The 12,666-nt window shown below is 41.6% G+C and overlaps 1 protein-coding gene across 2 annotated transcripts; it reads right to left on the bottom strand.

The window, feature by feature from the left end:
* Positions 1-2,705: 2,705 nt before the first annotated feature.
* nr2c1 (nuclear receptor subfamily 2, group C, member 1) lies at positions 2,706-11,189 on the bottom strand. 2 transcript variants are annotated; one of them, XM_053886636.1, is made up of 14 exons: positions 11,073-11,189; positions 8,530-8,661; positions 8,081-8,314; positions 7,857-7,935; positions 7,579-7,758; positions 7,335-7,485; positions 5,805-5,901; positions 5,435-5,619; positions 4,928-5,081; positions 4,203-4,324; positions 3,988-4,130; positions 3,702-3,839; positions 3,527-3,632; positions 2,706-3,457 (listed from the first exon to the last, which is right to left on the bottom strand). In XM_053886636.1, exons 2-14 carry the CDS (start codon positions 8,599-8,601, stop codon positions 3,286-3,288), a joined length of 1,833 nt encoding a protein of 610 aa, XP_053742611.1. In that variant the 5' UTR covers positions 8,602-8,661; positions 11,073-11,189; the 3' UTR covers positions 2,706-3,285. The 2 variants fall into 2 exon arrangements, with proteins under 2 accessions (XP_053742611.1, XP_053742612.1); XM_053886637.1 differs by lacking the exon at positions 11,073-11,189 and adding an exon at positions 10,857-11,023.
* Positions 11,190-12,666: the final 1,477 nt, after the last annotated feature.

Raw genomic sequence — 12,666 nt, 5'->3', positions numbered from 1 at the left:
TTCTCAGAATTCTGACTTTAAAGTGAGAATTATGATAATCTGTCTGAGATTAAAATCAGAATTCTCACTTTAAAGTCAGAATTCTCAGTTTTCTCTCAGAATTGTCACTTTTTTCTCACTTTATAGTGACAATTCTGAGATTAAAGTCAGAATTCTGAGAAGAAAAAGGCAGAATTTAAAGTTAAAGTCAGAATTATGAGAGTAAAGTCAGAATTCTCACTTTTCTCACAGAATTGTCACTTTAAAGTCAGAATTCAGCCTTTTTTTTTCTTCACTGGCCCTAATCCTCTTACATAAAAGAAAGTCAAACATGATGTATATAATTATTTACAAATATCAATCACACTAAACTTGATCATCTTTCTCTACTTAGATTACAAAGTGGGGAACATATCAAGCTAAAGGCCAAGTAGACAACTAGGTAAATATTATAAACAAATATTGTGACATAATCTATATACGGCAGAAAGCGACGTGCACTGGTGAGTGGGCCATCCTGTGTGACACTGGTTACATGATGACAATGTGCTGGAAATATTAGAGGTGCACCTCTCTGTCTGATGAGGCAGCTGTCCTGGTGAGAGGTGTGTCCGCTCTGAAATCAATGCTGCTTAACTTGATTCTTTTGTTTCTGGACTGTATAAAATGAACGAGTGGTAAATATTACGTAAAAACAATTTGTTTGAGCACGAGTTCTGCAGAAACCATGGCTACATGGCCGCCTTAAGCATTCCTGTCTCCCATTGAGTTCCCGTTGACAGCATATTTTCTATTTTTAGAAGTTTCCAGATGACCCGTTTAATATCACCATCTGAAAAACTGTAATCCTCTTGCTTCAGAATATCAACATTGAAGTTCATTTTGTTTTGGTGCAACTTAACTTCTTAGCGATAAACCAGCTGTTTAAAGGCCTCTGAGGGCCAGATTTGGCCCCTTTGGCTTGAGCATGACCCATGTGCTGTCAGGTGAAATGAAGGAGCCAAAAATAAACCTCAACAAAACAACCAGAACATCCATCGGGCCATTTGGTCCAGTTATTCCATTTCTCTTCGCTCGACCCGGCTTCCTCCTTCTAGCCTCGAGCATCAGCTGTTTTGTTCTTCTAAACTTTGTCATATGGTTGCTGATTCAGACATTTCATTTCCGGTCTCTTGTTTCCTCCAGTTTCCCCAAATGTCCAGGTCACTAACTCAATCGCGATCCATCATTGTTCTACTGCTGTGTCATAGATTAGCTAATGTGAGCAAACAAAGGAAGAAAATGTGACCAAAAGTTAAACAAAAACGGTTTACTGTGTACTTCTGAAAACACAACTTGATTACACGCTTCGGGGTAGTCCACCTGCCCGTGGCAATCTCGCACCTCAGCAGCAACCCTTCACTTACAAGCAAGAACCATCCTAGACATCGCGACTCTCTATACAGGTATGTGATACCTCAGTTTATGGACTGCTTTCTTGTCCTCGTACACTGCAATGCGGTGAAGCACAGGTCTACAGCCCAGGGTTTCTCAGAACGGCCTGGAGATCGTTTCTACGATCGAGAGAGAAAGTGCAGCTTTCCTCATGAATCCGGGCTTTGTTCATGTGTTTTGCAACACCTCCAACAATTTCCTTCGGGCGGCCCATGCCAGAGTCCAGCGGGTCCATGGGAACTGTCCAACCGGCTCTTTCATTCTCATTCGTTCTGCTCTGAATCGGCTAATCCACCTGACTGAGAATGTGAAAGCCCACCTTACATCACAGTTTGCAAATTCTCACATTTCTTGGGTTGCAAATGTCTTTCCAAACAGCCAGAGAGAGACGTCCTGTTTGGCGGGTTCTGCGCTTACGGTAGTGATGACGAGGGATTTTAGGACGCTACTGGCAACGCGGGACAATAGAAGTCTAAAAACAAACTGTTTCATTTTTAATGTTTCCATCAGTGGCTTCTCGTACAGCGACTGGACACCAATTTCTACCGCGCGTTCATCAAACATTCAGTAGCCAATAACACAACAGTCTAGTCCCCGCACCACCTTCATGTCACCTGACACACAAACACAATAAGGCCGTGGGTAGGACAAAGATTTAGCATTATTAATTCAGCAGGAACTTGTAAACAATCTGTGGCTCCAGTCTGTCAGCCTTTTAGTTTTTACTAAAATAATCTTTGAAAATAGAAAACAAAAAGACATAAATAGCTTTACCATTTTGTTGAAGCACCAATTTTGTTTTTAAGGGACTGTTACCGGAAAGGAGTCAAAAGTCAACACGTGTCTATTTGTCTTTTGGAACAATTGGAAATTCAGCACAGCGTGTCATACTCACTCTTACTCTCAGTTCAGAGTTGAAGTGGTGTATCTGATGGGGTTACATGCTATTTCTGGTTAGCTGCTATTGTTCAGTGTGAGACATGGGAGAGTGACAAGTCACACATCTAACATCTTGCCCTGTGTAAAATACAATTCAGCATTTAAAGTAATGAAGTTTTCTTCACCTTTCATTGATGGAAAGTTTTATATTCCATTCAATACTCAAGACGCTGTGGAGAGGGACTTCTTCTTCGTTTATAAATGCGCCTCTGCTCAGAAGGTTTTCATGTGCTTCCAGAAAACCGCGCATTTACTATCCAGCGATCAGCCAATAAAACACAAGGCTATTAGAAAGAGGACCTGCAAGGTGAAGTCGACACTGACGAAAAAGCTACAAGCAATAATGTGGTCAGGCTCCCAAGTGACTGCGTTTATTTTTTTTTAAATGACCATTATTCATCACTGGGTCCAACAACTGCGGCGCACTGCCTCGTAAGGCCATCTCGTTGCATTCTATACACTCACATACATATATACACACAGAAGTGAATCCACATGGTGTCAAATACTTGACATCAGACTTCTGCCATATCCTTTGGATCGGCCAAGAATAAAAAAAAAAAAAAAAAAAGGTTACAACCTTTTGCAAATACAGCATTACAACGTTTTGAACTTTTAAGAAAAATAAAAAAACTTGACGTAGCAAAGGCAGTGAAACAGGACACGGCGATTCATCTGTCTTCAGAAAGAGCTCAAAGAGGGAGATGATGATTGTATGTACAATAAAAAGCGCTAACTAGGATGTCAATTCATTCCTGACCGAAACGATAACAGCAGGCACACCCGCCCTGGTTTCTGAGAAGCAGGTTCCTCCAGAGCCAGGAGATAGCATGGGGGTTCATATATAAATAAAGTAGGTGGTGACCACTCAGTGGTCAAACGTGGGATCACTTGCTAAGTCAGAAAAGTCTTGCTAACACATGCGGCGCGATGTCAGACGCCAGCGCTCGCCTGGCTGTTATAATCTGTGGACTCCATTTTGAGGATGTAAGGGATGATGCTGTCAATCTGAACGTTGCCAATGAGGCCAGCAAAAAAGAGTTCCTCTGTGACGGCGGCGCTTATCAGCCGGAGAGCAGGCAGACGCAGCAAGAGCTTGGATAACCTAAGTGCAAGAGAAAAGAGGAAGGAGTCAGGTGAGGCAGGTCAAACGGTGAGAGTGCTGCAGGCTCACCGGTAGCAGTCGTCTGGGTACGTCCTGGTTACATAGTCCTGCAGCTCCATATAGGCCTTCTCCTGGAACCTTTCTATCTGTGAGGTGTTATCAATACCTGGATGGTCTAAAAAGGAAATGTTTATGCCACTGACATTCAAGATTAACTTCCAGAATCTAAGTATATTCCACATACCGGGACTAAAGAGAACTATAGCTTTCAGAAAGGCGTACTCGTACGCGTCTGGTGAGAGCTTTGTCATGCTGTTACAGAACTCCTGCATCCGCCAGATGTGTTCCATAACAATCTTCACCCGCTCTGGGGACAACTTCTCTGTGAGAGAAAAACAAAAAACGAGTTAAGAGAAAATAAACAGGTAGTGGGGGGGAAAAAGCACCAGGCAAACAAGCAAGGTGAAGTCGGGTCAGGACCAGAAAACATCTTCCTCTTGGTGTAACACATGTGACAGCAGATGACCTACCTTCCTGTAAGCTGGTCTGCAGATGGTTGATAATGGCACTGAGGATGGTCCCAACATTCATGATGTTGGAACACTGAGCCAGACCTAAAGCAAACAGCTCATTCCAGCAGGCTTTCATCAGGTTGATGTCGTTGTCTTGGCCACTGTTGAGGAGGAGGAAGGCATGTTATTCCGCATCTGACCGGAGACTGTAAATGGATGAGGAGGAGTCTCACCCTAAAGCTTGAAAGGCAGGTATGGAGCGAGCCCAGTGCATGGACAGGAAGAGCAGGCGGGAGGCAGACTCACAGATGTAGTTGACGTTGAGGTACTCGGGGACAGGGAGAGGCATCATCAACTGCCGAACAAAGAAAGGCACATGATTCTTGAACTTCGATGAAAGCTCATGACAAGTCACTGGTTTCACCTTGAAACATTTTCAAACCCTCAAACTCACTTCACTGACTCATTGTAGGAGACAGAAAACCGATTATTCAGGGCAGGCCATTCCCCGTCTGGCTCTCACCAGTGTGACCAAGTGTTACGTAAGCAGGCACCAACACTAAGGTTTGTCAGTGAATCTTTGGTGCTGCAAAAGTGAGCAGCATTTCCACTATCAAGTGGAATGTAATAGGAAGAAAAAGGCAGGTTAAAGAGGAGGAAGCCCATTTCACAACTACAGGCTCAAAAACAGGTCTGTAATGATGTGTTTCGATTGGTTATATGACGAAAACAGAAAGCATTAATATATTCAGATGCTCCAAAGGAGGAATTTAAATAATAAATTGACGTGTCAATTTTTTTCACAAAACACTATCAGTCGCAGACTGACGTAGTATCATCATTACAGATGTGTTTCTGAGGTTTTGACATAAAAACCTATCTAAACACCATACAAACAGCGTTAGATTAGATTACCATTTAAACTGAAAACATTGCTTGCTGCTAACATTCCTCTTACCTTGAAGGGAATATGTCCTTCAGAGAGAAGTGGTCCTTCCAGCTCCACCACTGGACCGGTCTGGTCTCCTGACATAAGCTGCATCGTAGCCTCCAAAGACTCTCCAGCCATTGGTTCACCAGCATGCAGGACTTTAGCCAGCGTGTCAAACGCTCTAACAAAGACAATGGTAGACGTTTTTAATCAAAAAGAAATGTATAAAGCAGCGTTGGTGGTTCCTTATTTAACAATGTATCTTTGCTGATGGATTTAGGGAGCAAGACTGAATATTAGCTTCCATCTTCAAAGGACATTATAACTTTACTACGAAACAATGGAATTGGATCTAGAAGAGAATTCTCAGAAACCACATGGCCCTGCAGGAAATCCTATTAAACGTCAACAACAAAGTAAAAGCTCTGCTGCTAGGTTTCCTTGTGCTTCTGCAGTTCCCCGATACATAACATGTCCACAAAGAGCGTCTGGTCAGTCTCAGAGTGCTTTGATTCCCTCTGACGCGAGGCTCACCGAGTTATATCGCTCGCGCTTTGGTCATCTCCTTGGATGTCGGTCATCGGACTGTCTGCGTTGCTTAATGCTTCATCGCCCATCAGATCATTGGTGCAGTCGTTGGCCTCCCGAGCTTTGTTGAGATGAGCCAGGGATGTCACCACATTCGCCAGTGTACCCAGGTCACCTTGGGAGGGGTCGTCCTGTTGAAAGTGGACAGCACTGAGCAAAACCCGGTGTGGAAATCAGAAGTGCAGCTCTTCCTAATGAAGCAATGACTTCGTAATTACAGGAAGATGAAAATAGATTTAAACTAACATTGGTTATAAAATGCTGTACAGGTGGTTAATGAATAACAAAGAACCATGCGTGACAGCATCTGTCGCACCTTGTCGGGGGAGGCTGGGAGCAGGATGGTATTTTCCACCTTGGAGAAAGGTTGCTGAATGTTCAGTAGCATGCTTGACTCAAGCAAACTTGTTGTTCTAAGGAGACAAACATGTTGCATGCGCAACTATTAGTGCAACGATATACAGAAATATACAAAATGAAGACCACTTTTCACGTCATGTCAAAATTCCAAATATTACCAAGCAGTTTTTATATCCAACTTTTTAAAAACGGACATATTATGATGCACACAGAAATATTATAATAATTATATTATATAATATAAATAATTTAAATAAATAAAATTACATTGTCAACGACATGTGTCGCGACTGGTTGATTTAAAGTACATCCAAGACCTAACACCCACATTATCTCACTCATTCAACATGTTCACAGCTTTCCGACGATGCTGCAGCCTCGACACCATCAGACATAGAGTCATTCCAAGAAGAATATCGTCGCCAGTGCTGACATTCAAAGTGGTTATTCAAGAGCAAACACCAGACTGGGCCTTAAAACAATATTGGACTGTACTTTATAATGACCCACTCTGCATACTCCCTCCTACAAAGCATTTAAATATAAATGACGACGGCCCATCATCGATGAGGTCCTGCGATACTGGTTTAAGTAAGCATTTGAAATTGTACATTTTGTGTGATAACGTTTCACGTAAGAGAGTTTTTTTCTAAAATTAAGGATGGGACTTGATTTGAGAACAATTAATGGCATTGTAGTATTTTACAGCCGAATGATCAAATTCAAGTTGAGTCTTTACATATAAACAGAGCTCAAGTGCTCCAGTGTCAGTCGATCTCATTTAGTCTCCATCATGGATGTTTGGATTAGAAAGTTTTTCTGTTCTTTAGGCTGTGTTACTAGCATTGATGGTCTTTTTGAGAAACTAGTTGATCAAAATGAATCTATTTAAATCCAAGCCCTATCTATGATAAAAGAATGATCCTTAAAATCCCTGCTTTCTCAAGGTTTTTAGTTCATTTATGAAGTCTATTCTCCCAGAAGTTGCCACATCTTTTAGCTCAATGGGCGAATTAGACTGGAGGTGAAAGATCAAGAGGTGTAGCACTAAGCTTTCTCAAGCGTGTCTCCAAGCACACAACCACATATAAATATGTTCCCTATTCCCTGAAGCAGTTTCACAACCTCTTCTCTTGAAAGGCATTGGTCTACACAATGTACATTTGAAAACCAAAGGAAAACAGTCGAACAGTACTTAGTGTTTTGTGTATTCACATTTGAATCTCATTGTGGATTGAGCCTCTTAAAACAGCTACAACAGGTATAAGCATTTTTGTTTGCCCCATTGTTATTTCACATTATTTCCATTGTTCTATAAATTCTAAACTTCCCTGTTTTTCATTATGTTCGGAGGAAAGCAGAAGACGAATCTGCACTGCAGTTGCTCAAGAAGACGTAGATAAGCGTTCCGGTTGAGGTGAAGTCATTTGTTTGCACCTTTAATAGAGCAAACAAATGACTTCATTATTTGATCCTGCGACTGTACCTTGCCGTTTCTTTATCAGAAACAAACGTGGGCGTGGCTGCCAGGGGACTACACAGGTTCTTGCGGATGTAGATCTTTTCAGTTGAGGCCGCACAGTTGAGAGATTTTTCCCGAATGTTCATCTCGACAGGCTTCCTCTCGCACTGCACAGCTAAAAATAAAGAAGGCACTAAGTTCAAGTCTGATTCACGTAACACGCAGTCATAGTTACATTGTGTGTATTTCTGGTGTTACGCTTTCGTACAATCCTGTTTCATGCCCACAGCCATGCAGCGCTGTAGCCGGCAGTATTGGCAGCGGTTCCGGTGGATTTTGTTGATTGCACATCCCCCAGTGCCTCTGCAAGTGTAAACTAGGTTCTTCCGAATGCTCCGCTTGAAGAAACCCTTGCAGCCTTCACAGCTAACAGCTCCATAATGACGTCCTGTTAGTGGGAAGAAAATCAGGCCACGACAAAGAATGTTAGTTGATTTGAGTCACGAAAAATTCATAATGTTAAATCAATTTAGACTTAATTCTGACCTGATGCTTTATCCCCACAGACGACACAGTATTCTACAACCGGTCTGACAATAGCTGGCTCGGACCCCTCGGTTATAAACTGACAACCAAAAAGAATAGAGTCATTCAAGAGAGTGAAAACAGTGACCTTGTAAACATCCTTGAAAATGTTCAGTCATAATGAGAATTTTCATTAACGAAACAGACACAGGGTATAAGTGAGGAATACCCTAAATCTGCAGTACCTGAATCTGTTGCCCTGCCAGATCAGGGGCGGCAAAGACCAGCTGGTTCACACCAGAAGCGTCAGGAGTTGCTAGGATGACCTTGTTGGGTGAGCTCTCCTGCTTGGCCAGGATCACCTTCCCACCAGGGGAATAGTCTGCATTTGCCAGAATATACTGTTGCTTGCCAGTAGAAGGAGACTCAAGAGGTGTGACGATCTGGATCTTATGGCCAGTTTGCTGATCCGTTACAATCTGAAACACCAAAAATCACAAGTGTCAAATTGTTGCCACATGACCATCAGATGTACATCTCTAATGCACGCCACACAATAACCTGCAAAGTGAATTATTGATCAAGGTCTCTAAACATGAAACTGTTCTACAGAACTCTAGCACAAGTTCATGAGGCCAAATGTATATGATCCTTCATTCACACATTTACAATGTGTTAATGTGTTAAACAACACCTGGATTCGGTGTCCAAGCGCCATGTTGCTGTCAGCGGGCAGAAGTTGAATCCTTTGAGTCTGTCCATCCATGCTGGTAATGATCACATCAACTTCTTCTCGTCACATTAGAGCCCCATGAGAGATGGAAACCTAAGGGACATGGATCGTTTTACTCTTCAATGATCATTGAATATATTCCAACCCATTTTACGTTGTGTTGTATTGTGACAAGACTATGGTTCACACAAGTCCACCGGAGTTATTCATTTCTTTGTTCCTCAACTTTGTCAACCTCTCTTTCCTAGCAATGCCAAGCTCAACTTAAAAAGCAAAAAAAGAGTCATCTCTACTTCTTGAGGAGGCTCAGGTCCTTTAATGTCTGCGGGACAATGCTAAAGATGTTTTGCGAGTCGGTGGTGTCCTGTGAAATTCTGTTCGCTGTGGTTTGCTAGGGCAGCAGATTAACAGTGGCGGACACGAACAGACTCAACACGCTCATCTGCAAAGCTGGTGATGTGGTGAAGGTGAAACTGGACTCCTTGGACACGGTTATGGAGGGAAGGATGCTCCTGAAACTAAGGAGCATCCTGGACAACATCACCCACCCCCTCTATCCGCTCCTGGTCCAATACAGTAGCACATGGATCAACAAAGACCGAGCGCCACAGGAGGTCCTTTCTTCCTGGGGCAATAGAACTGTACAATTCATCCCTGAAAAAACTACAGTGAAGGATTCTTTGGCACGTTTTTTTGTTCACGATGTCCTTGAATCTGCTTTTTCTTGCACATTGTTTCTAAGCTCTTTTGTATAGCTTTTTGCACTTTACAATATTATTTCTTTCTATTCTATTGTGATATGTTGTGTACAGAGCATGTTAGGAGCATAATTTCCCTTGGGATTAATAAAGTTTTCTGATTCTGAACTTACTTTCAGAATAAATATGCTACTTTCCATTTCAGTACATCTCTTTTAACCTTTATATTTGGGCTTCATTCACAAGATTATGGAGAACAATTTAATCTCCCTAAATTCAGTACACGACCATATCATCCACATTCAGTTTAGCCAAGAAAGAATTTGGAAAGACTGTGATGCAATACGTAAGGCTGCCATCATAGGAACAATATTCTCCTGCTGCAATTAACAAGGACACGAAACACTGATAAATGTTCATATTGGACAAGAAAGATGCAAGAACACCAACACAGAGATGTGATGACACTGAGCAGCACCTTCAGTGACAGTCCGCCCTCACTTCTGAACTACTAAACTGTGAGTCGCTGCCATTGTTAAATCTGTATTTTTTTTATCCGATTCAGTTCATCTTTTTTATATTTATTTTCTAATGTCTATTTACAGTGTTTACAAAGGCAATCCAATGTAATCAAATGTATGCTGTTGGTAATTGGGCACATGCAATACATTAGGTTACATTATGCATACGTTTATAATTCCTCATTGTGGGACAAATAAAGGTGTATCTTCTAATTTTCTTTAGTTTCTCTGGGAGAACCAGAGCCTGAGATGTTCAGATTTTAATTATACCAGACCACTTCTTGTTTTTAACATATTTCCAAAGTCTCGATTGTTCTTGAACAGCCCCAAAAAGAAAGTAATTCCTTGAAAGACTTAAGAACGAAAACACAACCACTAGATCGGTTAAAAGACGAGCAACGGTTCCATGTAAAGCGATCAAATCACTCAATACGGTCAGTTGACACAACGGCAATACGAAATTCGATGTAGAAAAGGCGCATGAATAATGTGCACCTTGTCCATCTTTTTCCCTGCACGAGAAATAACCTGGCGTTAAAACATACTTTGACTAGTGCAGATTTTGCACCAGCGTAAATTTAGTGACCCAAAATTGTATTACGGCACCATGAATGGCGGCCTGGTTTTAAAATAACACACAATGATAGCGAGGCATCGTAAACACCCCGGGCGGTTTAAGTGGTCGCACAGTACAGCCGTCACCTATTTAGGATCGATACGGAAGATAAAGGGAATTCTTTTCCTGTGGGTGAAAGGTCAACATTGAAGGGTTAAGGCTCGCTAGGATCCGGGGCCTGTGATGCCGCACAGGAAACAGCCGCAACACTGGTTTGGATTTGTTTCCCCAGATGCTGCATTTATTCAGCTATTGACAATGGACATGTGGCAGCACAGACTCTGGCTAAACCGCGGCTTCTAATGCAATTTTGCTGATGATAACTCAATTTATGATGCGACACCGGTAAGCAGCAATAGCTCTTAGCTTAGCATTTGCGCTAAAATGATGTTAGCTTTGTAGCTAACCAGGATACAGGGTTGCAAAATGCATATCGAGTGGGTTAGCACCTACCTGCACACAGTCGTGGTTCGAAAAGACCCCAACTACAATCGCGTTTGGATGCTACGACGGTTAAACTAACTAGGTGAATTCAACTATGCCGTTAAGAACCGAGAGAGCGATGCTAACCGGCTGCAGCTAACTGAACACTCCCGTCTACTGCTACCGGTCCGCTGTGTATGTCCGACTGAGCGCGCAGCTAAATCCCAGCTGGCATGTATAGCTCACCTGTCACGAAGCTTCTGGAAATTTGGGCTTGCGGACTGAAATATTAATATTTCAAGTGTTTTGCTGCAGTTGGTGGGAGGGTCAGAGTTCGTGACCTTTTCCTCATCAGTAAACGACTCACGCACATGCGCAGTACGGATTCCGCGCTTTTCCGTTAGTGGTTTTTCAGATTGTATCGGCCTCACATCTATGGAATGTCAGGTGGCCCATTATTAAATAATAATAAAGAAGACATTCACAGGAAACAAAGAGGAAATATATTTCGAAATATGTTAAAAATGACAAATATAGAAATGATCTCGCCTACAAGGTCACAAATACAGACAGAAATGTGAATATCAATAAGGAAACGTGTATATCCAATGTTTTGCTGCATTTCCAACATGTTTATTCTCAACAAGTCTTTTACCGACTCATCTATTGAGAGGTACCTAAGACAAGATGGCCAACTTCATTCCTCTACCGGATCCTCCAAGTGGACAGATCCTTTGTCCTTTGTCTTTTTGAGAAATATAGACAGACAAAATGGTAAGATCAATGGTAAAATGGACCGTGGACATTCGGCCTGGAGGAGCCGGTGTACAGGAATGAGGTTTTCCCTCCTCCCCATTTTCCTCCTCTCAGTGGGTGCATTTGGAAGCTAATAATAATAAAAATAAAAAAACATCTCAGTTCTGTGGTGATTTTTACTCTACATTGTTCCACTCTCACTTTAGTCGACATTCAGCAATTCACTTTTTGTACTCACTTACTAAAATATATATCCAGCCATGTGATGAAGCCATCAACTTAACTGAAGTACAAAGTACGATACTAAGTTTGAAAAATAACAAATCTCCTGGGACAGATGGTCTTACGTCCGAGTTTTATAAAACTTTCATAGACGATTTAGCCTCATTTGTCGTCTCTGCTAAAGGTTTCGAAACCACTATGACTCAAGGCTTGACAATGTTGATTCCACAAAGACATTTTATTCATTGATAATTTGCGTCCAATCTCCTACTAAACAATTAAAATTTTGCTTTAATATTTGCGAAAATAATTGCTATATTCAATTATTGATGACACGCAGTCTGGATTTATGACTGATATACTTTTATACTGTACTGGCAAATGGTATCCAAAGCAGTCGTCTGCAAGGTATTTCAATAAAGAGTATTATAACTCAAATAGCAGATGGTACGGCATTATTCTTGAAAGATAACAGGTTCCCCTTGCTTTTGAGAAAATTGATATCTTCTCCCGAGCTTCAGGCCACGTCTTGAACATAAACAAATGTGAACTCTTGGCTATTAAAGAGTGTTCTATCCACATGATTGGGCAATATTCCGGTAAAGGAGGTTTATGCTGAATTAGCCCGTAATCTTGACAATGATCTTGAAAGAAAGACATTTCTAATATAATTTTCTAATTTCATCTGGACAAAAACGTATACACCATTTGAAGAAACAAGTACGAATGAACTCTTGTGAAAATGATGGCCTTAATGTTTCAGACTTTATAATGACTTGGCTGAAGCTACGCCCTGTTAATCCTAACTTGATCTGGACTGTAATTCCTCTCCATTTGTTTCCAAGTGTTGGAGGTTTAAATT

Source organism: Synchiropus splendidus, chromosome 14 (genome assembly GCF_027744825.2).
Source record: "Synchiropus splendidus isolate RoL2022-P1 chromosome 14, RoL_Sspl_1.0, whole genome shotgun sequence".
Lineage (NCBI taxonomy): Eukaryota > Metazoa > Chordata > Actinopteri > Syngnathiformes > Callionymidae > Synchiropus > Synchiropus splendidus.
Note: the sequence above shows the minus strand (reverse complement) of the source record. Positions and strands in the feature narration are given on the sequence as shown.